This window comes from Aotus nancymaae, unplaced genomic scaffold (assembly GCF_030222135.1).
Source record: "Aotus nancymaae isolate 86718 unplaced genomic scaffold, 86718_ANA_hifiasm-v0.15.2.pri h1tg000029l, whole genome shotgun sequence".
In the NCBI taxonomy this organism is placed as follows: domain Eukaryota; kingdom Metazoa; phylum Chordata; class Mammalia; order Primates; family Aotidae; genus Aotus; species Aotus nancymaae.
In genome coordinates this window covers 92,422,581-92,448,508 of record NW_026988442.1, presented here as the reverse complement: position 1 = coordinate 92,448,508, position 25,928 = coordinate 92,422,581, and the positions used below count along the sequence as shown (strand labels likewise).

At 40.1% G+C, this 25,928-nt stretch overlaps 1 protein-coding gene, 1 long non-coding RNA gene and 1 other non-coding gene across 3 annotated transcripts in view; 1 reads left to right on the top strand and 2 right to left on the bottom strand.

The window, feature by feature from the left end:
• The window catches only part of MAP3K2 (mitogen-activated protein kinase kinase kinase 2), a 78,089-nt gene extending 68,472 nt beyond the window's left edge, over positions 1–9,617 (top strand). The window contains exon 17 of the mRNA XM_012462329.2: positions 550–9,617. Coding sequence (XP_012317752.1) covers positions 550–775 — 226 coding nt within the window. The 3' untranslated portion in view covers positions 776–9,617. The remainder of the gene's footprint in view (positions 1–549) is intronic.
• Positions 8,282–25,910, bottom strand: LOC135277004 (uncharacterized). The gene is made up of 2 exons (XR_010344630.1): positions 25,329–25,910; positions 8,282–12,346 (listed from the first exon to the last, which is right to left on the bottom strand). It is a non-coding gene; the product is annotated as an uncharacterized LOC135277004 (long non-coding RNA).
• On the bottom strand, positions 22,043–22,148 carry LOC135277069 (U6 spliceosomal RNA). Its single transcript, XR_010344678.1, has one exon. It is a non-coding gene; the product is annotated as a U6 spliceosomal RNA (small nuclear RNA).
• Positions 25,911–25,928: the final 18 nt, after the last annotated feature.

The window sequence follows — 25,928 nt, the reverse complement described above, 5'->3', positions numbered from 1 at the left end:
AAGGATTTTGTCTTAAGGAAGCCTCAGCATTAAAAAGCTTTTTGCTATTACAGAAGTAAATAAATAAACAGTTATTTTGTCTAAAAAATTTTTAAAGTACTTCATCTTTGTTATGTCTTATAATTCATTTAATCTTTAATTCTTCTATAATTTTAAGTTAGAACATGAGATGACTGTTTTCTACTTCCCACCCAGAAAAGACTTAAATAGACGTTCATTTTAGGCACCTGAGGGCAATTGATATTCTTTGTAAGATAAAGATAAAAATTATTTTTAGTGTCAGGCTAGAAATTATATAAAACAAAAATAATAAGATGAATAATGTTCTTTGCCCAACTGTTTGAATTAATAATCATTAAATTTTTATTTTAATTGATTTTTATGTTTAAATTACAGTTTTATGAAATTAGACCTTTTTAATGAAGCTTTGAATTTGAAATTGTCATATTTAAATGTATATGGACCTAATGCCTGTTTCTCATTTTCTAGCTAACTAGCTTTCTCTCATGTTGTTGTTTGTGTAATGTATTTCGTTTTGTTTCTTTTCAGGAGTGTTGCATGTACTGTGGTAGAAATGCTAACTGAAAAGCCTCCTTGGGCTGAATTTGAAGCAATGGCTGCCATCTTTAAAATCGCCACTCAGCCAACAAACCCAAAGCTGCCACCTCATGTCTCAGACTATACTCGAGATTTCCTCAAACGGATTTTTGTAGAGGCCAAACTGAGACCTTCAGCTGATGAACTCTTAAGGCACATGTTCGTGCATTATCACTAGCAGCCAGTAACCTCTCCTGTGCCTCTACTTAGCTCCCATCTGTTCATTCACCTTCTCTCTGACTGCACTTTTCTTTTTTATAAAAAAAGAGAGATGGGGGAGAAAAAAGACAAGAGGGAAAGTATTTCTCTTGATTCTTGGTTAAATTTGTTTAATAATAATAACCTAAATTTTTTATATTTAATCTTTTTTCCCTTACAAGAACTTGAAACTTTTTTTTTAATTTTTATAATGTACTGATGTGGTTCAGAGAGATAAAGCACTTTAGTACATAGTCACTCTTTCTAGTACACAAACAAATCATTTGGAATACCTAAAGATTGTAGAGTCATTTCCTCTATCACTGACATATCAGTGGTGATGGGAAGACGTAGAAAACAAGGAGAAGAAAATTATGTATAATTTGTAGTTTTTAGTGATAGTATTTAAAATATATCCTCATTTATGGGGTTGGGCCCTAAACTTTAGGGTAGGTACTCAACTTAAAGAATATAGGTTTCTTCTTATATCTGTATTCTTTAGATCCTAACCTCTGTCTACCAAGCTTTTTGCTCAGTAGGAGTCTTGATAGAAGATACAAATCTCTAAGAGGTATGTTTATTTGTTAATCCTAACGAGTATAATAAGCAAATACACTATAATAGATCCATGTTACTGGAATCTGTAAACCTTGAGGGATAGCTTTCTGCTTTAAAACACACACACACACACACACACACACACACACACACACACACACAGCTTTTTTATTTTCAAGTCATGAGCAAATCCAAATAAAAGACAAAAGGAGATTGTTCTTATTAAATGTGTGAGCAGTAGAAGAGACCACATTTGCCAGTCAATAGAAATAAAAAAAAAAAAAAGAACTAGGTGTTTAGTATATTTTAAACTGTGTTTTGTTTTGTTTTACTTGAAGGGGAAGTCCCAAAATTAAAGGAATGGAGAAATAATCAAAATCATGTATACCATCTTTCTGTTTCTAGCTCCTGATTCCCTGTAGATAACGTTCCTTAAGAGTTCAGTTAGTAATATTGATGTGTTATGTCAGCAGATGAAACCTCTGTTCTTGGGATCGCAGAATACTAAATCACCTCAAAAAAAAAAAAAAAACCAAACAAAAACCAGGTATCATGTAAAACAGTGGTTGCCAAAAGCAGAGCGAGGGTAATTTCACTAGGCATTTGGCAATTCTTGGAGACATTTTTGGTTGTCATGACTGGGCGGATACTAGAGGCATGAATTGGCTAGAGGCCAGGGATGCTGCTAAATAGACTATAGTACACAGGGAAAGCAACCTCACCCCTCAAAGAATGACCCCGCCCAAAATGTCAAAAGTGCTGAGGTTGAGAAACCCTAATGTAAAGATCAGTCCCAGTTGTAAACTGAAAACAGCTATTTACAGAACAGTAAATGCAAGAAAGGAAAGGAAATTTCAAAGAGAAAATGATGTAATGCAGATTGAGGATTTTACGTGAGCAGATACTGCTGCTTTAGGTCAAGGGTGAATATCTCAGCAAATAGCGATCACTTTACCAGCTGTATATTGCACCCAAATAGGTAACTCTTCATTTTAGAAACAAAATGAATTTGAACACTGAGCCTTTTGAACTCTGCTATCTGTATATATTCTTTCCTTAAAATTCATAATTTTGGGCAAAAAAAAAAAAAAAAGCATATCCAAACAACATTTTAACTACTAATGGGAAGGTTAAAAAGCTGCCAGGTATTTCTAGTACAGTGTGTCCACTAAGAGCAAGGACATGGAATGGAACAAGACAGCTGGGAGATGTCCCACTATGTCTAATGGAATTGTGCAACTATAAAACATGAAGATAGCAGTAATTTGGCCGCTTGCAGTTTTTTCAGCCTGTTAAAGCAAGTGCTAAGTACTTTATTTTTAAAGGTCTAGAAAACAGTAGTCTTCCTGGAGGCCCCAGAATCCCTTTCATGGGATTCGTAAGGGACTCAGGTGTTCTTACTTTCTGCCAAAAGGTGTGCTTATTTATGGGCTCTCTTAAGATACTTTGTTTCTGAAGTTAGGTGGATCTTGGTTTACTCTGCCAAGGTCCTACCTAGCATTCCCTGTAGGAATATTTGAAATTCCACTAGCTAGTCTAAGAAGAAGTCAAAGCACAAAATTAGTTGTCAACGCTTCTCATACTCTTCAGATCGAAGCAGTTTGCAGGGAAGAACAAGAATGAGGTGCACCTGCCTTGGTAAAGCAACTGCCAAATCTTGTTCTAGAAACAATCCCCAAGTGTGTGGATCTTTTCTAATTTCCTTATCTTTTATGAGTGAGGGCATCTTTTCTACTTGAGCAAGATCATGGTCTCTGGACCAGTGGGCTTTTCCTTCGTATCTGTCTTGTGTAGTCGTGCTTTTCCTTTGGCTTGTTTTTGGTCTGTCAGGGTAACCAGCAGTGCAGGATATGAGACAAATGCTTTTTAGAGAGAAATCCAGTGAGACTGTAGAACCCAAAGCCAACTGGCTGCTTTTATCAGTCTCTGTTTTCTTTTCTAAATGCTGTAGAAAATACAGGCACCTGAAAAGAAACTACTACTTTAACACTGCTGTGGAAGGCCTTTGCTTTATAAGAAAAATATTATTAGCTATGGGAAAGTAATGTTCTTTATGTAAAGACTTAAAAATAGACTAATAGTTTACAGAGTTATTATATAAAATATGATGTGAATTTATTTCAAACAAGTTGTGAAGGTACCAAAAACCACAATAGAAGTTTAATATATATAAAAACGACTAGGACAAAAAAGCTTGAAGGTGTGGGGGTGGAGGTTATGGAAGACCAAAAGTAAATTTAAAAAAGAAATTTTTGAAAGGAAACAGCTTCATCAGGGGAAGTTAAATAAAACACTCCATTTTTTTTCTTCTAATAATGGTATGGATCAACAAATGCAGTTTGAACTTCTTAAGATAACTCTAAATGTGTTTTGTTTCTTAAATGCACAATTGAATTCTTCTATACTGTAATGCTTCTTTGCTGACGCTGGAAAATGGTCAGACTGCTGACTTTGTGCCTTTAAAATGCATTCTGCTTTGACAGTGGCAGACTTTTTGGTGCTGGAGGAGATTCACTAGCAGTCTCATATGTGCTTTTCAGGAAATACCTTTCTACTTACGGCCTTGAGAGATTCAAAGTGGCATGACTTAGGCTTGGACCAAATACAAGATCTTTTACGTTGCAAACAAAGTGTTGTATTGAATAAAAGGGTTAAAAAATATCATAATGACTAATGGAAATTTTGATGGGTTGGTAATTATTTAAAATGTATTTAAAAGTTATACAGACAGAAAATTTCAGTATGAATATCTCGAAATTTTTCCTTGTTTACAAAACATCTTTCTAACTTAAAAAAATGACTATTGCCTTAGAAAGTTTTAAAAGGCACAGTTACCCTTACATAACATATATAAGAAATTTAAATATTAATGCATTTGCTGAACTATAAAAGAAAATTTTAAACCTTGATTTCAGAGTAAAGTGAACTGGCTTTCGTTGTCGTTACCTTAATAGAAACTGCATTAAAAAGATGAAACTATTTATTTAGATTAAGTTTCTGCTACTCCAGCTCTTACATATGTCACATCTGCTCTGTAGTATTTCTGAGATGGAGTTGTTAATGAGATATGTGAAATCACTTAGAAAATAAAATCAAATGTGAATAGTTTTGTAGGATGACCAAGCCAGATGTAGACTCCTTGGCCTATGGCAAAGTTCTGTGCCAGTGATTTTATTTGGAGTCTGGGAACTGATAGCTTGATATAAAATCACCTGGTGTCAATTAAGTATACAAATCTATCTTTTCTAATAAATAGAATGACTCTTCTTCATTTGTTTATTCAATAACTGTAACTTACTATGTCGGTTACTAAATTAACACCCTAAAGGAGGTCACAATCTAGGAGGAACATGGGCAAACAGTTACTTAATTTTATGGCATACGCTAACTCTGAAAGTTCAGCAATGGTGTTTTAAAATCTTATTTTTTATGAAGTAAGGGAAAAGCAATTTTAGGTAATCATTGGCTGTTATAAACTGAAATGTCATTGACAACGTGGATTAGAGTAAAAGTATCCCCCAACTGGAGGGATCCCCTCCTCAACCAGTCACGTAACATCTCTCTCAGGATCCCCTCTTACTGCAAAACCCAGCCTCTACTCAAACAGTTCCAGTGGTGGGGAGCATTTATTTCGTAACAGCATTTGCTTTTTTTTTTTTTTTTTTTTTTTTACCCAGTGTCTCTTTTAAAGAAAAAAAAAAATACTTTCTTTTGGTCTAAATTGTGAAAATACCCAAGACATTTGATAGAAATTGAATTCTGTCGATAGTGTTATTTATACCAAGATCAGGACAATTTCTTGAGATCATATTGTTTTATTACTAAGTTTGGCCTTTGTTTTACAAGTGTGTAATGTTCATATTTATTTGAATTTTAAGATTGGTTAAATGTTAATGAAGAGCAATCCAATTGTTAATTTTTAGTAGTGCCTTTTCTCTGTATGCCTTAATTTTATTTTATATTAATAATTCAAGTTACCCACCAAAATGAAGATTTTTTTTCAAAATCAGTAGGCCTCACGAGTTCATTTGGCCTTAGACTGTGTATTGGTCCTTAAATGTTTCTTAATGCCTGCCTCCTCCTACCCTTTTCTACCTCCTTTTTTAAAAAAGTAAATAAATAAATGTTAGGAGAGAAACATTAGGATTTGTCTGTGATAGACACGCTGCAGCTTCCACTAGACATGAATTCCCAACACAAGCATTGAAAGAGGTATTCTCATTCTAAAGAGACATGTAAGTGTTTTCTGGGTTGAATACTTGATTTTCAATCACATTGGCGCTGTCCAAGTTCTTGGTATATTATAGTTCAGTTAGGATTTTCATAGTAGAGTTACAGTACCTGTTTCTGCCCTAAAGAAGTCATTCACATGGTTTACAAATGTTAAGGCAATGAGACAGGACAATGAGTAGAAAATCCAGGGATAGCAGATTCTAGTCCTTACTTCTCAGTTAGCATTTTGAGTAATACTCTAATTTACTTTTCTGTGAAGCGTGTGCATGTGTGTGTGTATGTGTACGTGTGCATGTATGTGTGGTATTTAGAGTTGGAAGCAGGGATGGGAAGAAGGGAAAAGGTATGAGTGTTCAATTAGATCAGTTTCTGTTTTGGGAAGAACAACTCAATGTATGACCTCCTAATGACATACAGTGAGTATAGTCATCCTTGGGTAGGAACACCAGTACATTTTCTGCAAGTAGCTACTACAAATGATTGTATAATAAGGATATTTATTGTAAATTGCCACACTTTTAGTTGCTAAAAGTAGATTAAAATTCAGTTTGTGTATATGTATAATAATAAGCTTATATATAATTCTTAAATAGAAAGTAATTGATTTTACATAGTTCTTCATGGACTTTTTGGAACTGAAATTCTGCCAAACATTATCAAAATAAGCTTCCTTAGCTTACCAAGTATTCACAAGGCAATTCTCTTATACCTCTTTTTGGTTGGCTAGGGGAAGCATGCTGTGAAGCGGCTGTTCCTACTTCATAGTTGTCTTTGGCTCGACTTTGACTTCTGCCATGGTTTGGATGGGATGCCACGGTAGGCGTGGGAAGTATCAGGGCCTCTCATCTCCCCATACTCACCTTCCAGAGCTGTTGATGGACATGAGCTCTTGGGGGAGCCTAGAGATTCTTTTCTAAGTGGTCATGCAAGCATTCAAGGTTGAGCTTCAGAAAAGTGAGGGAGGAGTCATAGCTACAGTAAAGAAAAGAATACATTTTATCTGTTACCTGTATACAGTCTCATATAATCATTTTTTTATAATTGTGCATTTTAATTGACAGTCATATGGTATTTTTGTTCATAACAGTAAAGGCATTAAATCGGTACCATTATTCCTTCTGCCTGATGACTTCTTGTTTGTAACACAATGTGTATTATCAGAATCACTTTAAACCAAAGCTTTTATATACACATAGCCAAAATAATTAGCACTGTTACTTCTGTCCACTTGTAAGCGAATAGTATAAAAATTATAAAGCAGGAACTAGTACAATTTGTATTCTAGTATATCCTTCAAGGAAAGGACAGGTGATCAGTGTTTGCATTTAGACATGCAGAAGTTACTTCCACTAGTGAGGAACTATGTAGACATGAATTTAAGCTTGTACATGTGCCAATCTTGTTAACGTCACGTGACCACAGATGCACAGAGACATTAACGTCTGATGCCTCAGGTTGATGGCGTACTTCCTTCCTAGTGTCTTAACATTTATGAACTTATGTTTGACTTGAGGGGCATTTCAGCAAAGCTGTGAGGAAAAAGTCAGTTCTGGACTGAAGTCTGATTTGTGCCATAGACATTTTGAAACATAAGGGGAGTGTCTGCTCTATACTATATGTGCAGGACTCGTCCCCAAATAAGAATTTCTGAATCCCTTGATGCAGTTGAGAAAAGTAAAGTTCATGACCATACCCAAAAGCAAGCACTTTTAAAAAGTTCACTTTCTTTTAAATATTTTTCTAGAATTTATTTTTAAAAGCATATGTAACTAGTGACGATTTTAGCATTAACATTACTTGAGGGGAGAAAGAAGTAACAAAATTACATCTTAAACTCTGTTAGATACTTAGACTACAAAATGGATTTGATGTATTCTTATTTTCCAAAAAATGTTCACCTGGAATAAGAAGAGAGGACCAGTGGAAACATTTGAGCTGGAGAGTCCTAAGGGCAAAATGAAGTGGGCCAAACCCTTGCAGTATACCCTATTCAATTGAAAGTACAGTGTCTTAAGGATAAGAATACTTCTTTAAAAACCAACAGTTGTTTTAATACAATCGTAATTAGTAAATGGTTTACATTTTTTTATTATTGGTTTTAAAATTTGCTATCCTAAATTCTGAAGTACTATAAGAGTTAATACCAAAAATACTTTTAATGTCTGACTTCTCTTACATTTCACATGGTTCTTTTTATTCATTGTAAATAAAAGTAAACTTGGATAAATTTGAGAATAAACTTTGAATTGTTGCAAACTATGATTATCAATTTGTAAATTTACCCTTTGACATAATGTACATTTTTAAATGTAGCCATTAAATTCTCTATGTTTAACCTATTGGTTTCTCTCTGTAAATGTTTTTAATCTCAGTTGAATGCTGGCAGTTTATAATTATGTACAAAGGGTTTTTTTCCTATTAAGAATGACTTTTTTGCACATTTTTGGAAATGTTTAATTTGTACACTGATTTACTACTCTGACCAATAATTGTTGAGTGTGTGAACATCATGAATGCGTGCATTGAACTACTGTCTGTCTTTATGTTTTAACTTCTTTCAATATGTAGCCATCAGTTACTGCACTGCTATTATTGACTTAAATGGACCTTTTTGCTTTTACAAACTATACTTATCTATGGTTCTTTGTTGAAGAACTCAGGAGTTCAACATTACTAGAAATTAGAAAATTTTATAATGTATTATAAAATCCATTACTAAGTTGAAAGTATGCTTTTAACTCTGTATCAGGGGATGTATGTTTGTGTGGAGATGTTTTTTTCTGTCTGTAGGCACATGTATATATCCCAGTAAGTTCTTATTTTCATTTCTACATTTTTATCAACTTGTTTTATAAGGGTACTATTTAGTTGTGATAAATATATATAAAAGCTTTCTGAGATTATTTACTATATGAATATATTTTCAGCTGGCTGATCAAAAGTATTTTTTAAATTTTGTTTTTAACCATTAAAAATGTATTTGTATTTTCAGAATTGAACGCAAATCATACTTAGAGCTCAATTAAAATACTCTTGCAAGAAAAAGCATTAAATTCTGTTTAAGAGAATTCTGTGAAATGCAAATTAAGGGAAAAATAGGTTTTTAGCAGTAGCAACAACACACTTCACTAAAAATGGTCTTCGAATTCTCAGAGCTATGGAAAAATGTGAGAAGCTAAATGTCTTGAAGAGATGTCAAGATACTTCTGTCTCCAGTTGCTATTGGCCTGTCCTGTCTTTATTTCCTCTATTCCACCCCAAAAGATTTCAGCTTTTAGTTTTTTCTGTCACTGGGCGAGGTCAGACTGGGTTTATAAAACAATATGTTGGCATATTGTGATTCTTTGTAATTGACTATAAATTGTTTTGAAATGTCCAAACATACATTGTGTGTCTTTATACTGTACTGTGTTTTAAATAACTGGCAGAAAAAGAATTGGAAATTAAATTTCCAATCAGACAATGTTGTATTAAAGAAAACTTCGTTTTAAATATGAGGTACCATGTAAAATTACTCGTGTTAGGAATAAAGTCCACTGTTGAAGTTGAATGTCACTAAGCTTATGATGTTAAAAGGAACCGGTGTGATTATGAAAACCTACCAGAAGCCAGATAAGTGTGGTACGTGCCACATTTCATGCACATTTTGACTTTGTGTTGTCATTCAAAATTGTGCTTGTAAAAATGTATACAATTTCTGAGTTTTATAATTTCTAGGTACTTGTTTTTTCTTGCTGGTAAATAGCTTTTTAAAAAATTTTAATATAAAAGAAACCATGTTTATATTTTGTTAGTGATCAATGACTTTGTTTATATGGAAATTTGTATATTGTTGGCACACATTTTGTTTAGGTTTACGTGCATGAAGGCCTGCAATAATTAGCACAATTAAAATTGCTTTTTCTTACATGTTCATTTTTTTTTTAAAGATTGTGGTGCAAAGGCTTACTTTAAGTAACCTGGACTATGGAATAAACATAAATGAATGGCACTTTGAGTGTTAATAAAGCTGATATTTATTTCCACTGTGATTGGTTTTTCCAAATCTATTTTTGGACACATTTTATTTACAGTTATTCCCTTCTTGCTTGAGTTGAGCACTCTAGGAGCTCAAGCACAGACAAATCTAAAAATAATGAAACTAGACCAAATCTTTCCAGTATTACTAAGTCTACAATGTCCCACCTAACTTGTTCTAGTATATCTTTGCCTGGACATCTTGATTACCTGAATCACAACTAATGGTGATTAAATAACAAACACCCTACTATCAAGCCTACTGAGTATAAGGAATGATCTCTCACATAGTGTTGGAGATAATTTAATACTTTGGTATGCAGGGCAACTTAACACAAATCAGAAACCGCAGAATTGGCCCGGTGTGATCCCAGCACTCTGGGAAGCTAAGGTGGGCTGATGGCCTGAGCTCAGGAGTTTGAGACCAGCCTGGGCAGCATGGTGAAATTGTTTCTACAAATAATACAAAAATCAGCCAGGTGTGGGGGTGCACGTCTAGGGTCCTAGCTACCCAGGAGGCTGAGGTGGGAGGGTCACTTGAGCCTGGGAGGCAGAGGTTGCAGTGAGCTGAGATCGCACCACTGCACTGCAGCCTTCATGACAGAATGAGACCCTGTCTTAAACCTCAGAATCTGGTATATCCTCTAACCCAGCCATTTGCACCTAGGAATTAATCCTGTGGAAACAGATTGTGAATGTTGTAAGTTAGATCTATAAAAGCCCAAACTTGAAACTCTAAATGTCCAACAATATGGGCTATTGTAACAAAGTACCACAAACTGGGTGGCTTATAATAATAAAATTATTGTCTCACAGTTCTGGAGGCTGCAAGTCTGAAATCAAGGTGTGGGCAGGGCCATGCTGCTTCTGAAATCCACAAGGGAATCCTTCCTTGCTTCTTCCAACTTATATTTTAGAAGTTGGGTCTCACCATGTTGCCCAGGCTGGCCTCGAACTTATGGGCTCCCACCTCAGCCTTCCAAGTGGTGGGACTACATGTGTTCCATGGCGTTGTGTCCAGCTGCCTCTTCCAACTTCTGATAGCTCCAGACATCTCTCGGTTTGTGGCAGCATAACTGCAGTCTCTGCTTCCATCAGCACGTGGTGCTCTGTGTGTGTCTGTAGACACAAATGTGTGTACTCCCCTTTTTATAAGGACCCCAGTTACTGGATTAGGGCCCACCCTAATGACCTCATTTTAACTCAATTACTTCTATAAAGACCCTGTTTCCAAATAAGGCCATGTTCTGAGGTACTAGGGGTTAAAACTTCAAAATGTCTTTTTGGGCCAAGCACAGTGGATCACGCCTGTAATCTCAGCACTTGGGGGCCAAGGTGATGGACAGCTTAAGCCCAGCCGTTCAGGACCAGCCTGGGCAACATGGTGAAACCCAGTCTGTACAAAACAATACAAAAGACAGGCATGGTGGCATGTCTGTAGTCTCAGCTACTTGGGAGGCTGAGGAGGGAGGATTACTTGAGCCTAGGAGGTTGAGGCTGCAGTGAGCCCAGATCATACCACTGCACTCCAGTCTGGGCAACAGCAAGACCCTGTCTCAAAAACAAAAAATAACTTTTTGAGGGGTGGGGGACACAATTCAACCCACAGACTGTCCTCTGGCCCCTAAAACTTCATATCTTTCCCACATGCAAAATACATTAATTCACCCCATCTCAACATCACCAGAAATCGGTCATTTCAGCATCAACTCACAGTCCAATATCATTTAAATATCAGTTCAAATCTCATCACCAAAATCCAAATCAATTGACTCTGGGTAAGGTTTCCTGTTGGAGTAAATTTCCTTTCTTCTCTTTTCTTTTTCTTTTTTTTTTTTTTGAGACAGTCTCACTCTGTCGCCCAGGCTGGAGTGCAGTGATGCGATCTCGGCTCACTTCAACCTCCACCTCCTGGGTTCAAGCCATTCTCCTGTCTCAGCCTTCTGAGTAGCTGGGACTGCAGGTGTGTGCCACCACGCCCAGCTAATTTTTTGTATTTTTAGTAGAGACGGGGTTTCACCGTGTTGGCTAGGATGGTCTCGATCTCTTGACCTCATGATCCACCCGCCTTGGCCTCCCAAAGTGCTGGGATTACATGCGTGAGCCACCACGCCCAGTGCAAATTTCCTTTCTATGAACCCATGAGAGCAGACAAGTTGCCTGCTTCCAAATTACAACAGGATAGGCAGAGGATAGACACATTCCCTTCCAAAAGGAAGAAACGGGAAGAAAAAAGATTTGCAGGTCCCAAGGAAGTCCGACACCTAACAGAGCCAATGACCTAGAATTGTAAGGCTTGAGAATAATCCTCACTGGCTTGATGCTCTGTTCTCAGGGCCCCTTGGCGCTGCAGCCCTGCACCCTCAGAACTGTCCCACCTCCTGGTGGTGGCAGTGGGTTCAAACCCAAGCCTGTCCTCTTCAGTCCCCTGGTGGCAGAAGCAGTCTCAGTGGCCTCTGAACTGTCCCTGCCAATCCCTTAGCTCAAAAGCCTTCCTTCATTTCATCCCATCTGTGTTCCCCCATCCAAACTGTCCAGGTTTCTGCTGAGATGGGTGATTGGATCTATAAGCCACACACCTAATGTCTTGCAAATAAATAATTGTCCACATCCTTAGTGTTTCTCCAGAGCACATGCTCTCTTTTTTTTTCTTCAATGTGGGTACGCTAAGAATTACCCAGATCTTCAAGTTCTGCTTCGTGTTGAGCAATTCCACCTTCAGTGTATCTCTTCTCACATTTCACTATAAGCAAGAGGAGAAAGCAGGCCCCACTTTTAACCATTACGTAGAAATTTCCTCAGGGAAATATCTAAGCATATCACTTACAAGTCCTACTTTTCACCCAACAGAATACAATTCAGGCAGGTTATATACCACTTGCCTCCTGTTTCCAGTAACATAATTCTCCTTTCCATCTGCGCTGTCACCAGAATCACCTCTAAAGCCCATATTTCTATCGAGGCACTTCAAGGCAATCGAGGTTTTTCTAACATGCGCCTCAGAATTCTTTCAGCCTCTACCAATTACCCAATTCGAAAACCACTTCCCCCTTGTTAGGTAGTTGTTACAGCGGTACCCTATTTCCCTGCACCCAAAATCTGTGTTAGGTTCTGCAGAAAAACAGACCCACTGAGAGCAAGAGAGAGATTTATTTTAAAGAATTGGCTCACACAATTGTGGGGGCTGGCAAGTTGGGAATTCAGGTAAGAGTTGATGTTGTAGGAGTCTTGAGTGCAAAAGGCTGGAAACTCAGTCAGAATTGTCTATGCTGCAGTCTGGAGGCAGAATTCCTTTTTCCTTGAGAAACCTGTCTTTGCTTTTAAGGCCTTCACCTGATTCGGATGAGGCCCGCCCACATTGTTGAGGTTAATCTGCTTTATTTAAAGTCTACTGATTAAAACAAATTGTTTTTTTGAGATGAAGTCTCGCTCTGTTGCCCAGGCTGTAGTGCAGTCGTGCAATCTCAGCTCATTGCAGTCTTCACCTCCCAGGTTCAAGTGATTCTCCCACCTCAGCCTTCCAAATAGCTGGGACTGCAGGCGTGCACCACCATGGCTGGCTGGTTTTTTTTTTTTTGTATTTTTGGTAGAGATGGGGTTTCACCATGTTGGCCAGGCTGGTCTCAAGCTCCTGACCTCAAGTGATCTGCCCACCTCAGGCTCCCAAAGTGTTGAGATTAAAGACATGAGCCACCATGCTCAGCCAAAAATTTTTTTTAATTAAAAATGAAAATTCTTCCTTACTCATGTATTCAGGTCACAGTGTGTGTGTGTGTGTGTGTGTGTGTGTGTGTGTGTGTGTGTGTGTGTGTGTGTGTGTGTGTGTGTTAAAGCAGAAAGCTATCCCTCAAATACGCACGCGTGCGTATTTCCTTTTTTTCAGACAGGGTCTTTGTCTCCCAGGCTCGAGTGCAGTGGCACAATCATAGTTCTCTGTAGCCTCAACTTCCTGAGCCCAAGCAAACCTCCCACTTAAGCCTCCTAAGTAGCTGGGACTATAGGTATATGCCACCATGCCCACCTATTTTTTTTAAATTTTTTGTAGAGACAGGCTGGTTGCCCACCATGTTGCCCAGGCTGCTCCTGAACCCCTGGCCTCAAGTGATCCTCCTGCCTCAGCTTCCTGTGACAGGAAAATAAATCTTGGGACCCCATACTCCCTAAGCCAAAAGGAAAAGCCAAGCTGGAACTAGGTCGTGCAAACCTGATTTCCATTTGGTTCCTAAATAAGATGGCTACAAAGATGAAAAGCTACATACCTCCCTCACATTTTGCCCACAAAGACATTCATTGTGGGCCCTGTATTAGTCCACTCTCACATGGCTAATAAAGACACACCTGAGACTAGATAATTTATAAAGGAAAGAAGTTTCATTGACTCACAGGTCAACACCACTGGGGAGGCCTCAGGAAACTTACAATCATGGCAGAAGGGGAAGCAAACACAGCCTTCTTCACGTGGCAGCTGGAGAAAGAAGTGCATAGTGGAGTGAAGGAAAGCCGCTTATAAAACCATCAGCTCTAATGAAAACTCGCTGTCACAAAAATAGCAAGAAGACCACCACCCTCATGATTCAATCACCTCCCCCAGGTCCCTCCCTTGACATGTGGGGGTTATGGGAACTACAATTCAAGATAAGACTTGGGTGGGGACACAGCCAAACCATATCAGGCCCAAAGATTTTGACCCTAAGGCATTTCTGTTAAAGTTGACCATGGCAATGTAAGCTGACAGTTTATCATCACAGGTGTGCGGACATAGGACAGAACTCAAAGCCATCCGTCTTGCCACCTGAGACAACTGCGTATCTGATTATTTCCTCGCCCCATTAGCTACATTATCTTTTGTACAAATGCAGATTCACTGAGCCAGACGAAGGCATGAATGACTATTTCTCCCTACCCACCTCTCACAGAAAATGCTGTTTTTTTCAATATCTTGCCCTTTCTCCTTTAAATAGTGAAGCCCTCAAAATCATCTTGGAAAAAACACAAAGACCTGTCTCCTGGGTGCATGTCCTTTGGCAAATAAACCTCCTGAAATGATTGAGACCTGCCTCAGTCATTTTCCTTGATTGACATCTGGTAACCACAGACAGATCGTGAGTGAAGGCGCCCCGGCCCACAGCAACTCTCCTAAGGGTATCGGGTTCCATTTTGGGCTCTTTATAGCCCAAACTGAGGACGATTTGCTGAGATCCTTCCTCCAGGGATCCCTGACCTCCCCAGATTTTTTAGCTGGGAGTCTGAAGTTTAATTTGTTGTTTAAAAAAATCCTTTTTCCTGGCAGTTTCTGCTTGCTTCCATCAAGGAAGGTGAACTTGTCTGCTTCCGCATCAGTGGAAACTGGTCTTCAGCTTGAGCCCCATCACTAGGTAAGGAGCTGAGTTGGGATTTTGTCTTGTAAATTCTCTTTAATGACTAAAGTTAGTGTTAGTTGCATTAAGACCAGGTCTTAATTTCTCCTTACATTTAGAGCACTCAGAAATCATATAATTTGTGTGATCATTGTTTGTTCTGCCTAGCTGTTTTATTTCTGTCTTGCTTACATTTTTTGGGGTATGTTTTAGTCCTTCTCTTACTGGATCTGACCAACTCTAAATCCTCTAGTTTATGAATGCGGAATTTTCCACTCTGAAGAAATAATAACACTTTGCTCCCATCAGCCTTTCGCGGCATTCACAGGCAAATGAGAATCATGTGAGGTGTCTGTGACGAACGCTCCCTAAGATGTGCAGCGGCTCTTAGTAGGTTTCCCCCTCAGAAGAACACACTTAGAGTCTAATCTCAGCCAGCAGGTGCATACAAGATGCTGACCACCCCTGCACCTTGAGCCCCTGACACACTGTGCCAGGTAGCTGCAACACAGGCAGACCAAACTAGCTTAGGAGTAATGGCTCTGAAATAGATCCACAAGCAGCACACTCTGGGTCCCATACACTCCCGGACATGGTCAGATCCGAAGGCGAACTCATGGGGAATAAGGCCTCTAAGTTGGTTATAACCCTCCTAGCTGTGGAACACTAAGGTCCACCCTTAAGAAACTCCAGCCAGGTATATGCAAAATACTTACGGCGAATCGTCATGCAAATATTTAATCAGGTAGACTACTGTAACCAAAGCAGATGCTAAGTTACAGTGGCCTAGAAAGGGACCTTTTGAGATGTCCAAATTAGTATACCTGCAAACTAGGGTGGAAAACGCAGGCACAGAAACAACCAGAATGGGAGAGCTACTTTCAAAGGTACCTGGAGAGTAGCAAAAGCGGGAAGATCACCTCATCTTCTTACAGGAGGCCTGCAAACAACTTCGAGATGCTAACCGAGAACTCTCTAATGTATTTCTCTAGAAGAAGTCTTCTGAATCCCTCATTTCCCCCTTAGCACCTTTCCCACCTCCAACTCCACCCCACCTCTACCCTAACCTCTCTGAACTTCCCGGACCAGATCTGTTCCCTCCTCCTCCTGCATGTTCCAGTCTGCCATCTCCCGCTCCTTATCTACCACTCACTCAACAGAAGGCAGCAGGGAGTCTAACTTCCACTACTCTACCACCTGATAATTCCCGGACAGCCCCGAGGCAGCATCTCATCTGGAAGATGCGGAAAAAGGGGACCCTGCAGGGACAGCTCTCATGATAGCCCATTATGAGAACAACCAGTAACAGGTAGGGAAACCCTGGTGATTGTCTATCAACTCTGATCAAAGGCTGAGTTATGGGGCATAGTTAAAGAATTTCTTCACCCCCATAAAGATCCAACTGGATTTGCCCAAGAACATGAGCTCATTATCAGAACCCATGACCCAGGCCAATCAGACCTTTACTGGCTGATCTACATGTTGGTCTCAGAAGCTAAAGCTTAGAAATGGCTGGAAAAAGCACAGTGGTCAGACCCTGTAGCAGACTTGACCTCTGAAGGCCTATAAGGGCCACAACAACCAGCCCCCCGAAGTCCAGAAGACAGGTGCAAAACTGCGTGGGAATGACCACTGTGTTAAATACCACTCCCTCGGTGTTCCAAAGGGTTATGGATTGGAATAAAATCCAGCAATGCTGCCAGAACCCAAACCCATCGGTTTTAGATTACTTTACATATTTTGATAAAACTTTGAGACAGTATTGTGAGATGTCAGCTGATTGCTTTGAAAACAATAAAAATGAAACATTATGAAATGCACATAACAAACTGTAATTTGTAATTATAATTGTCAACACCACATGACAAATTGGGCCACCGCCAGAACTAATGAACTAGTTAACTTAGCTGACCATTTATCCCACACTATGATAAAAAAGGAATAACAAAAGACTGCCCAAGTATCCATTTATAGTTAAAACAATTGACTTCTCAAACCTCTCAGCCTCACAAAAATGTTAAGCCTCCTCAGAGGACCCTTTCCTCCCAGTCTATTACTGGGACACCTTGGATGCGACTGCCTTTGGCTGAAACTGAAGCAACAGCAGGGAGCCGCGCCTTGGGAAGACTAGGGTGCTCCGAGGAAGTCAAAGGGTTTCACCTCTCCAAATATTCCACGCTGGTAAACAAACTGGGAGAGAATAATATAATAATAAACTATGCACTCTCAACTGCCTTAATTGACACAGGAGCAACGATTAAATATATCGGTTATAAATCTCCCCTTATTTAGAAATCCCATTCCAGGTCAGGCATGGTGGCTCATGCCTATAATCCCAGCACTTTGAGAGGCCGAGGCAGGTGGATCATGAGGTCAGGAGTTTGAGACCAGCCAGGCCAACATAGTAAAACCCTGTCTCTACTAAAAATATAAAAAATTAGCCAGGCATAGTGGCAGATGCTGATAATCACAGCTATTTGGGAGGCTGAGGCAGGAGAATCACTTGAACTCAGGAGGTGGAGGTTGCAGTGAGCCGAGATAGTGCCACTGCACTCCAGCCCAGGCAACAGAGTGAGACTCTGTCTCAACAACAACAAAAAAAGAAACTCCATTCCTCGGAGCAATGAAAGGATTAACATGGTGGGTATGTCTAATAAAACTATCTTATGTTTTGAATCCAAACTTACACCTTGTTGTGTCTTTTGAATTTAGCTTTCCCCTGAGGGCTCTAAATGTGACATGCTCAGCAGGTCCCCTGTGTTCCTAATATGCTAATATGCCCTGTTTCCCCTGCCCCGCAATCTTCTGGGCAGTGATCTCTTCAACATCCATAATGCCCATACCTCCTTTTCATCAAAAGGTGAGCTTTTTTTTAAGGATTGGAGCCAGGAGAGAAAAACAAAGAAAAAACAAAAAACAAACAAACAAACAAAAAACAGGTTAAAAAACATCCTGACAGTGTACCATGACTTGGTACTAGTAATGTTAAAATGTCATCTTGTGACCAGGAAAGTAAAACGGAGACAGAAAAGGATATATTAGATGAGAAGAGAGCACACTGGAATACAGGGCAGGGAATAGTAAATCTCCTTTTAACCTCTCCAGTCTTCCTGTTAACTCCAGCTGGCTACGGCAGGAACTGGATACCGAATTTCTCCCTTATGGCTTAACCTCTGTATGCATGCCTAAAAACTGACCAATCTCTCCCCCGACCCAAAAAAAAGTGAACAATCTGATCCCATCATGTGGACTCCAGAGAGACAATCAGCTGTATAACAAATAAAGGAAATCATAACTAACGTCTTAGCCTTAAGGCACCTTAACTACAAATTGCCTTTCTCCCTCTTCGTACATAAAATTGGAGGTATCACATCCAGGGAACTGACGCAGAAACATGGTGCTCATCAGAGGCCTATCGGCTGTGGTAGCCAACAGCTGAACCCCATGGCTTGAGGGCTGCCTTCCTCTGTGAGAGCAATATCAGCCACTGCCCTTCTATACAAGTCTGTTGAAGAAATAATTATGGATTCCTCCCTTACCATTTCTGTAGCTCATTCTCTTGAGACCTTTCTAAACTCTCATTATTCTCAATGCTTCTTTGTTAGTTGGTTAATCTCTTAGGAAGTTTTGCTTTTATCACCTCCAAATATTACTATTTCCCACTATAATAATCAATCTGGTCACTCTCTTCCTGGGCTCTTCCTTCGAAACCCCTCATGACTGTGTTCTGATGAGTGACCAGCTTCTCATCTACAGGACAGACCTACAAGAGATGCCACTAGATAATGCTGAGATAGGATGGTATACGGATGGTTCTTATTTAAGAGGAGAAGATGAAAATGTTAGCACAGAATATGCTGTGGTTTCCTTTCTTGAGGTAATTGAAGCCCATCCTCTTCCCCAAGCCAGATCAGCTCAAGTGGCTAAATTGACTGCCCTAACCCAAACTTGTCAATTGGCAAAAGACAAGGCTGCAAACATTTACACTGACAGCTGCTCACCATTTGGGGTTGCTCATGACTTTGGGATGCTATGAAAAGAGAGAGAATATTTAACTTCCTCAGGGCAACCCTCCACCCCATGAAGGACAACAAGTATCAGAGACGTTAGAAGGTATTCTAAAACCAAAGCTTTTGGCAATTATAAAATCCCCAGGTCACTCTAAATTGGACATTACTGAAAGTCGGGACAATCAATTTTTGATGCTACAGCTAAACGAGCAGCATTGAAGCCACCAGCCCCAACCTGGGAAATGGTCATAAAACCAAAAAACACTTAAAGACACGTTGAAAGAAACCCAGAGCCCAGCCCCAACGAAAGAGAAATTCATTTGGAAGCAGATGGGATGCCTGTCTCCCAAAACTGAAATGTGGTATGGACCTAATAATAAACCCATTATTCCACTGGGATGTAAGGTGCTCCTTATGGAATATGTTCATAATTTGACCCACTGGAATCCAGATAAAATGATACTCTGGTGTAAACAATATTACTGGAAACCATCAGGTTTACTCCTGATGTGTTATTTGTCCCAAATATAACCCAGGGGAGCCCCTCCATGGGGCCCAGGGTCATTTTCCCCTTCTAGCTGGACCTTTTGAGGTATGGAAGCTTGATTTTATCCAGCTGCAATCATTATCTCAAGATTACAAGTGTATTTTAGTAATGGTCTATGTGTTTCCTCATTGGGTTGAAATTTTCCCCTGCAGGCAAGCAATAGTAATGGCAGTTGGAAAAACCTCACTAGAAAAAATTATTCCACTATGGGAAGTCCCCTGTGAACTTCACAGTGATAGGGAAACTCATTTTACTGGGCAGGTTATTCAAAATATCTGCAAAATTCCACCCAGATTTCAACATTTCCATTGTGCCTACCATCCCCAGTCCTCAGGACTGGCAGAAAGGACTAATGGAATAATTAAAACACAATTGTCTAGGTTCACAGAGGCGTTTCAGCTCTCCTGCCCAAAGACTCCCCCAGTGCTGCTTACGCGCCAATGCGCACCTTTTGGAAAACATTAACTATCCACTTATGAAATTACAACAGGAAGGCCTCTGTGTATATAACCAACCCAATTTTTCTCACGAGAGATATGTTGCCATATTGTAAGGGATTCATTCATCATCTTAAAAAAGGCTAAGATTGGTAAAGAGTTCCTTTCATAGTGCACTCCCTGAAGACGAGGTTTCTTATCATGATCTGTGGCCTAGAGACTTCATCTATTGGAAAAGACATTTAATAAAGGACTCCCTTCAACCTTGATGGAAGGGCCCACATCAAGGTACTATTGACTAATCCACATGCTGCAAAATTAGAGGGTATAGATTCATGGATTCATATCTCTCATCTTAAAAAGGCACAACCTCTTGAGTGGACAGTGTCTCCCAAGAAGGATCTTCGCCTCTAGTTCACTAAACATCAACCTTCGATGTTTAGTGAGGCTTTAACAAATCATACCCAAAGGCCCAGGACTAGAAGCAGCTGACAGTTGTTGTGGACTGTTTAAACACAAGACGCAGGACCAGGCCTGTATACAAAAGAATGCCCATGTTTATTATATAATAGCCATTATGATTATGATCCTAGAGATGCTGGCAATGCCTGTCTTATGCAGCAAAGGGCATTTGCCTTGTCACATTTAACATCCTTTTAGTAGTTAAAATGAATTTTACAGCCTTGCTTCTTTTTATCCTATGTCCTCATGTCTTCTTGCCACTGCCACTCACTGCTGTCCATGAAACAAACCTATTTCTATAAAGGGCTCAGGACTATGCAGACAGATTACAAAAGGACACCTGCTGGATATGCGGACTCATGCCTTTTTCCAGTGGCTCCAGCCTGTCATGGTGGGTATCCCCCTTCCAAGGTCAGGGTGGGATAGAATACCAAAAATTCATTACATTGCAGAAATGGTCTGGTATCCTTAGTGCTGGCATAACAAAAGACAATATATGTAACTGGCCCATTAAAGACACTCTTAAGAGCAAGGGACATGGGAAAAGTTTCTCAACAGAAAGGACTGGCTCACTAGCTCTTACTTTAGCATACCCCCAACCAAAAGAGATGGTGGTAACCACACCCCTAAAAACAGCCCATTTTCAAAATGGGATAATGCAAATTTGGGATGGGTTTATGTGACTCACCCCTTCATTTGGCCAACTCAGCCAAAATGCTCCTTTATGCTGGGAGCAAAGAAACCACACCAAGGACCAATGGCCACACAGTACAAGAGATATGCAGGGGATACCTGGAGAACGTACTGACCGCATTATTATACTACAAGATACTGACTGGTGTGCTACCAATTGGGTACAGTGAGCAGGTATTTATTGGTGAGCTCCAAATGGGACACACTGGCTATGTGGCACTAACTTACAGCCATGGTTACCTCCAGGATGGTTAGGACAATGTTCCCTAGGTTATGCTTGGGCACAAGGATGAGTAATTTAGACCCTGCCAAAACCAGGAAACCATTTTCATTTCTGATCTCGCTGAACACATTGTGTATTCAGATACTATGAACACTTAGCTTCAATCTTCGTTTATGTCATCTGGCATACAGAGATATTTAAGACGTTATACGGCATACAAAGGCTTTAACAAATTATACCCAAAGGTGTTAAATGATGGCTGCATGAGTATCTCTCCACTGAACAATGAGACTTCACGTATGAGGAAAACTGTATGGTCTTGTATACACTCACTGCAGCCCAAGTGGGAACCTGCACCATCATAAAAATGGAATGTGGTACTGATATTCTAGACGAATTGAATAACATAACCCGACTTATTACTAATATGAAAACCCAGATAACCAACCTGTCAGATCCAAAACAACCAGAGGACCACCGAGGATACGCTTGTAACACCTCTTTCTACCTCCTTATGAGTAATCAGGTGGGACTCCCATAAAGGGGTGCCAGTCTTTGCTGGCTCATCCTTACAAGCAGCTGCTCTGAATCTTCTCTCTCCCAGGGTATACTATCTATTCTGTGCCTAACTTTCAAAATTTTCTTTTGCAATAAATTAGTCTATGCTGCACTTCTTTTCCTGTCTCTTCTTTATTAAAAAATGTTTTTTAAAAAATACGGAATGCTTCATGAATTTGCATGTCATCCTTGCACAGGGGCCATCTAATTTTCTCTGTATTGCTCTCATTTTAGCACACGTGCTGCCAAGGCAAGCACTGCTGTGTCTGGTGAAATTTTCTTTCTTTCTTTTTTTTGAGACAGGGTCTCTCTCTGTTGCCCAGGCTGGAGTGCAGTGGTGCAATCTCAGCTCACTGCAGCTTTGATCTCCTGAGCTTAAGTGATCCTCCTATCTCAGCCTCCTGAACGTCTGGGACTACAGGCCGAATCACCATGCCCAGCTATTTCTTGTGGTTTTTGTAGAGATGGTTTTTGTCATTTTTCTGCTCAAAACTCTCCAGTGGTTTCTTATTTCATAATAAAACCCAAAGTTCTTGCCATTGCCTACAATGCTTTACATCAGTGGTTCTCAGGCTTGAGCCTCTTCACCATGTTGCCCAGGCTGGTCTTGAACCCCTGGCCTCAAGTGATCTGGCCATGTTGGCCTCCCAAAGTGCTGGGATTACAACCATGAGCCACCACGCCCAGGCATCTTGTTTAAATTCTTTTAAACTAAGAAGACTAGAACTGAGGTATTACAACAGCGATCAATAGGTCCTCCAGCTTCTGAATAAGTGAAATTCACTTAGCTCAGGGACCACCAAATCTTCTTTACTCTAGCCATCCAATTGAGAACTGATCTCTACATTGCAAATCTTGTGACTGAGGTTCAGGCTTCAGTGTACTCTGCTGATTAGCAGCATCAAACACAGGTAGTCACTTCCTCCACCTTAAAATGAAATAAAATGAAATCAGGACTGCCAATACTCCAGATTTTACTATTTCACTGACTGCTCCTCAGCTGGTGGTGTCCAGTTCTTCTTGATCTTTTAGCCTCTTCACTGTGAAATATCCTATACTCATTCCTTAGGTAACCTTAAACAATTCTATTGCTTCAATACCATACATATGTTGACAGTTCACAAATGTACATTTCTAGGTTCCTGAACTTCAGACTTACATCCACCTTCCTTCTTGACACTTCACTTGACTGTCTAATAGGTCATTGCCCTCGATTGAATTGCAACTTCCCCAAAATTCACGTTGAACTCTTATGTGACTGTATTTGAAGACAGAGCCTGGGAAGAGGTCACAAAGGATAAAAGAGGTCGTAAGGGCAGGGTCCTAATCCAACAGGGCTGATGTCCTTATGAGATGAAGAAGAGACTTCGGAGCACTCTGTGCCATGTGAGGACACAGCAAGAAGGTGGCAATCTGCAAACTAGGAAGAGGACCCTCACCAAGAACCAAACCCTGCTAGACCTTATTCTTGGACTTTCCAGCCTCCAGAACTGTGAAAAAAAAGTAAATTTCTGCTGTTTATGTAGTCTGTGGTATTTTGTTATGGCAGCCTGAGCAGATTAATATAGCCACTTACATTTGGTATCTTCAAAATCATCCTCCAAACCTGTACCTTCCCCAAAATACATCTTCAGTTTTGCCATTGCACAGGCCCAAAAAAGTTTTGTTTTTTATCTTTCGCCCTTCTCCTGACTGCAATCTTGGGTTATTTTTACTCCTCTCTCTTACTTTCCATGTCAAGTCAGCCAGCAAATCCCATCCAGTCTGCCTTCAAAATATATGCAGAATGGAATCAGCTTCATCACCTTAACCCTTACCACCTTGTAAAGCCAGGTATCTCTCAACTGGACTTCTACAATAGCTGCCCTTGTCCTTGTGAAGTCTATCTTCAACAAAGCAGCTAGTGTAGAGTGACCCTGCAGTATTAAATTGAATTGTTTCTGCTCAAAACTCTCCAGTGGTTTCTCATTTCATAATAAAACCCAAAGTTCTTGCCATTGCCTACAATGCTTTACATCACTGGTTCTCAGCCTTGAGCATCAGAATCTTCTGAAGAGCAAGACTGTTAGGCTTCACCATCAGATTTTTTTATTCAATAGGTCTGGGATGCAGCCAGATACTTTGCATTTGCCTTTTGGGGACTAAACTCTTACCTTTTTTTTGCTCCCAAATTCCTATCTAAGGGGCCTTTGGAGTCATGCCCTACAAACCATAAAATCTTATCAGATGAGTTTAACTATATATAATGTGGATTACTTTCCACCCTAACTCGGCATAACATTGCATGACAGATAAATAAGGAAATACAAACATTTTACACCAAAATATGTTTCTTTGCTATATTTTGAAATGTCCCTGTAAAACCATTTCTGAGGGAAAATTTGCATCTGTAAAGAATATCTCAGATGAAGAATGACAAGGTAAGAGAAAAAAACAAACAAGAAAAGAAAAAAACACAAAAATACAAAAAAGTTAAAGAATCTCTGCAGGGCTCGGTGGGTCACACCTGTAATCCTAGCACTTTGGGAGGTTGAGGCAGGAGAACCACTTGAGGTCAGGGGTTTGAGACCAGACTGGGCACCACAGCAAAACCCCATCTCTACAAAAAGTGAATTAGCCAGCTGTGGTGGAATATGCCTATAGACCCAGCTACCAGGGAGGCTGAGGTGGGAGGATTGCTTGGGCCCAGGAGTTCACGGTTACAGTGAACTATGCTTACACCAATGCACTTCAGCCTGGGCAACAGAGTATGATCCTATCTCTTAAAAAAAGAAAAGAATATTAACATACCTAGATCTTTCCTCTTCCAGATCCTCCTAATCCTGAAGAGGTTAACTGAGTCTAGCACCTTTTAAAGGTTTGATAGGAAACATCTGTCATCTATTATCTCTCAGGGTGGGCACCTATAAGACTTCATCTACATTAAACTTGCCTGACCTGTGGCCTACATGTGGTCCAATACAAATCTGTAAACTTTCTTAAAACATTGAGTTTTTCTTGCAATTTCTTTTTTCTTTCTTTCTTTCTTTCTTTTTTTTTTTTTTAGTTCATTAGCTATCTTGGTGTTAGTGTATGTTAGTGTATTTTATATGTGGCCCAAGACAATTCTTCTTCTTCCAATGTGACCCACGGAAGCCAAAAGATTGGACGTGACACCCCTGATTGAGATAATAAGAACCTTGATCTCGCAGACATTCCTTTCTATTGGTTCCAGGTTTTTTGATAGTAAGTCTTTTTTTTTTGCATAAGATGATCTACTTAGGCAGAGAAAGAGAGAAAGAAAAGAGAGATCGCGCCCCCACGTTGCAATGGGAGGGGATCCAGAGATGGAGTCCGTACACAGAAGGAAGGACAGCTCCCACACTGTTGTGGGAGGGGTAAGAAAGTCTTTCAAGGAATTGCCTATTAGAAAAATCTTTTAATCCACCTATGACCTACCTGTAAGCCACCTTGGGCACATGTTCTCAGGATCTCTTGAGACTGTGCCTCTTGCCGTGGTAGCTCATCTTTGGCTCAGAATAAGCACTTCATAGAGTTTGATTCCTTTTGTGGACGCTTTCTGACCAGCTATAACGAGCTTCCACGTTAACACTGATCTGCCGCCCCCTCCTCCACCACTCGCTCCCGTTTCCTCTCAAACACCCAACACATTGGGCCTCAGGTGTGTGGTGTGTGGTGTCTGCGTTCCGGGCCGCTGCTCCTCGGATGGCGTTTACGTGGGACAGGGTCTCACTTTCCTCGGACCTTTGCCCAAAGACCACCACCAACAGAGGGCGATTCCCTGACCACTCCATTCAACATGGCACTGCCCTCACTCAGGCCCTGTCTGATTCTTCCTCAAAGCACTTATCACATTTTTGCGCACATCGCTTCACTAGAATTTATGTGCCAGGAGATGAGGCCTTGAATTCGCGCACTGCGCAGGTTCTCAACACACAGTATTTTCCTTCAGCGTTAGAGGAACGAATGGTGATGGACGCCCGCGGCAGCGTCACACAGCGAACGGCTAAGCCGCCACCGGCTCTACGCTCTTCCCGC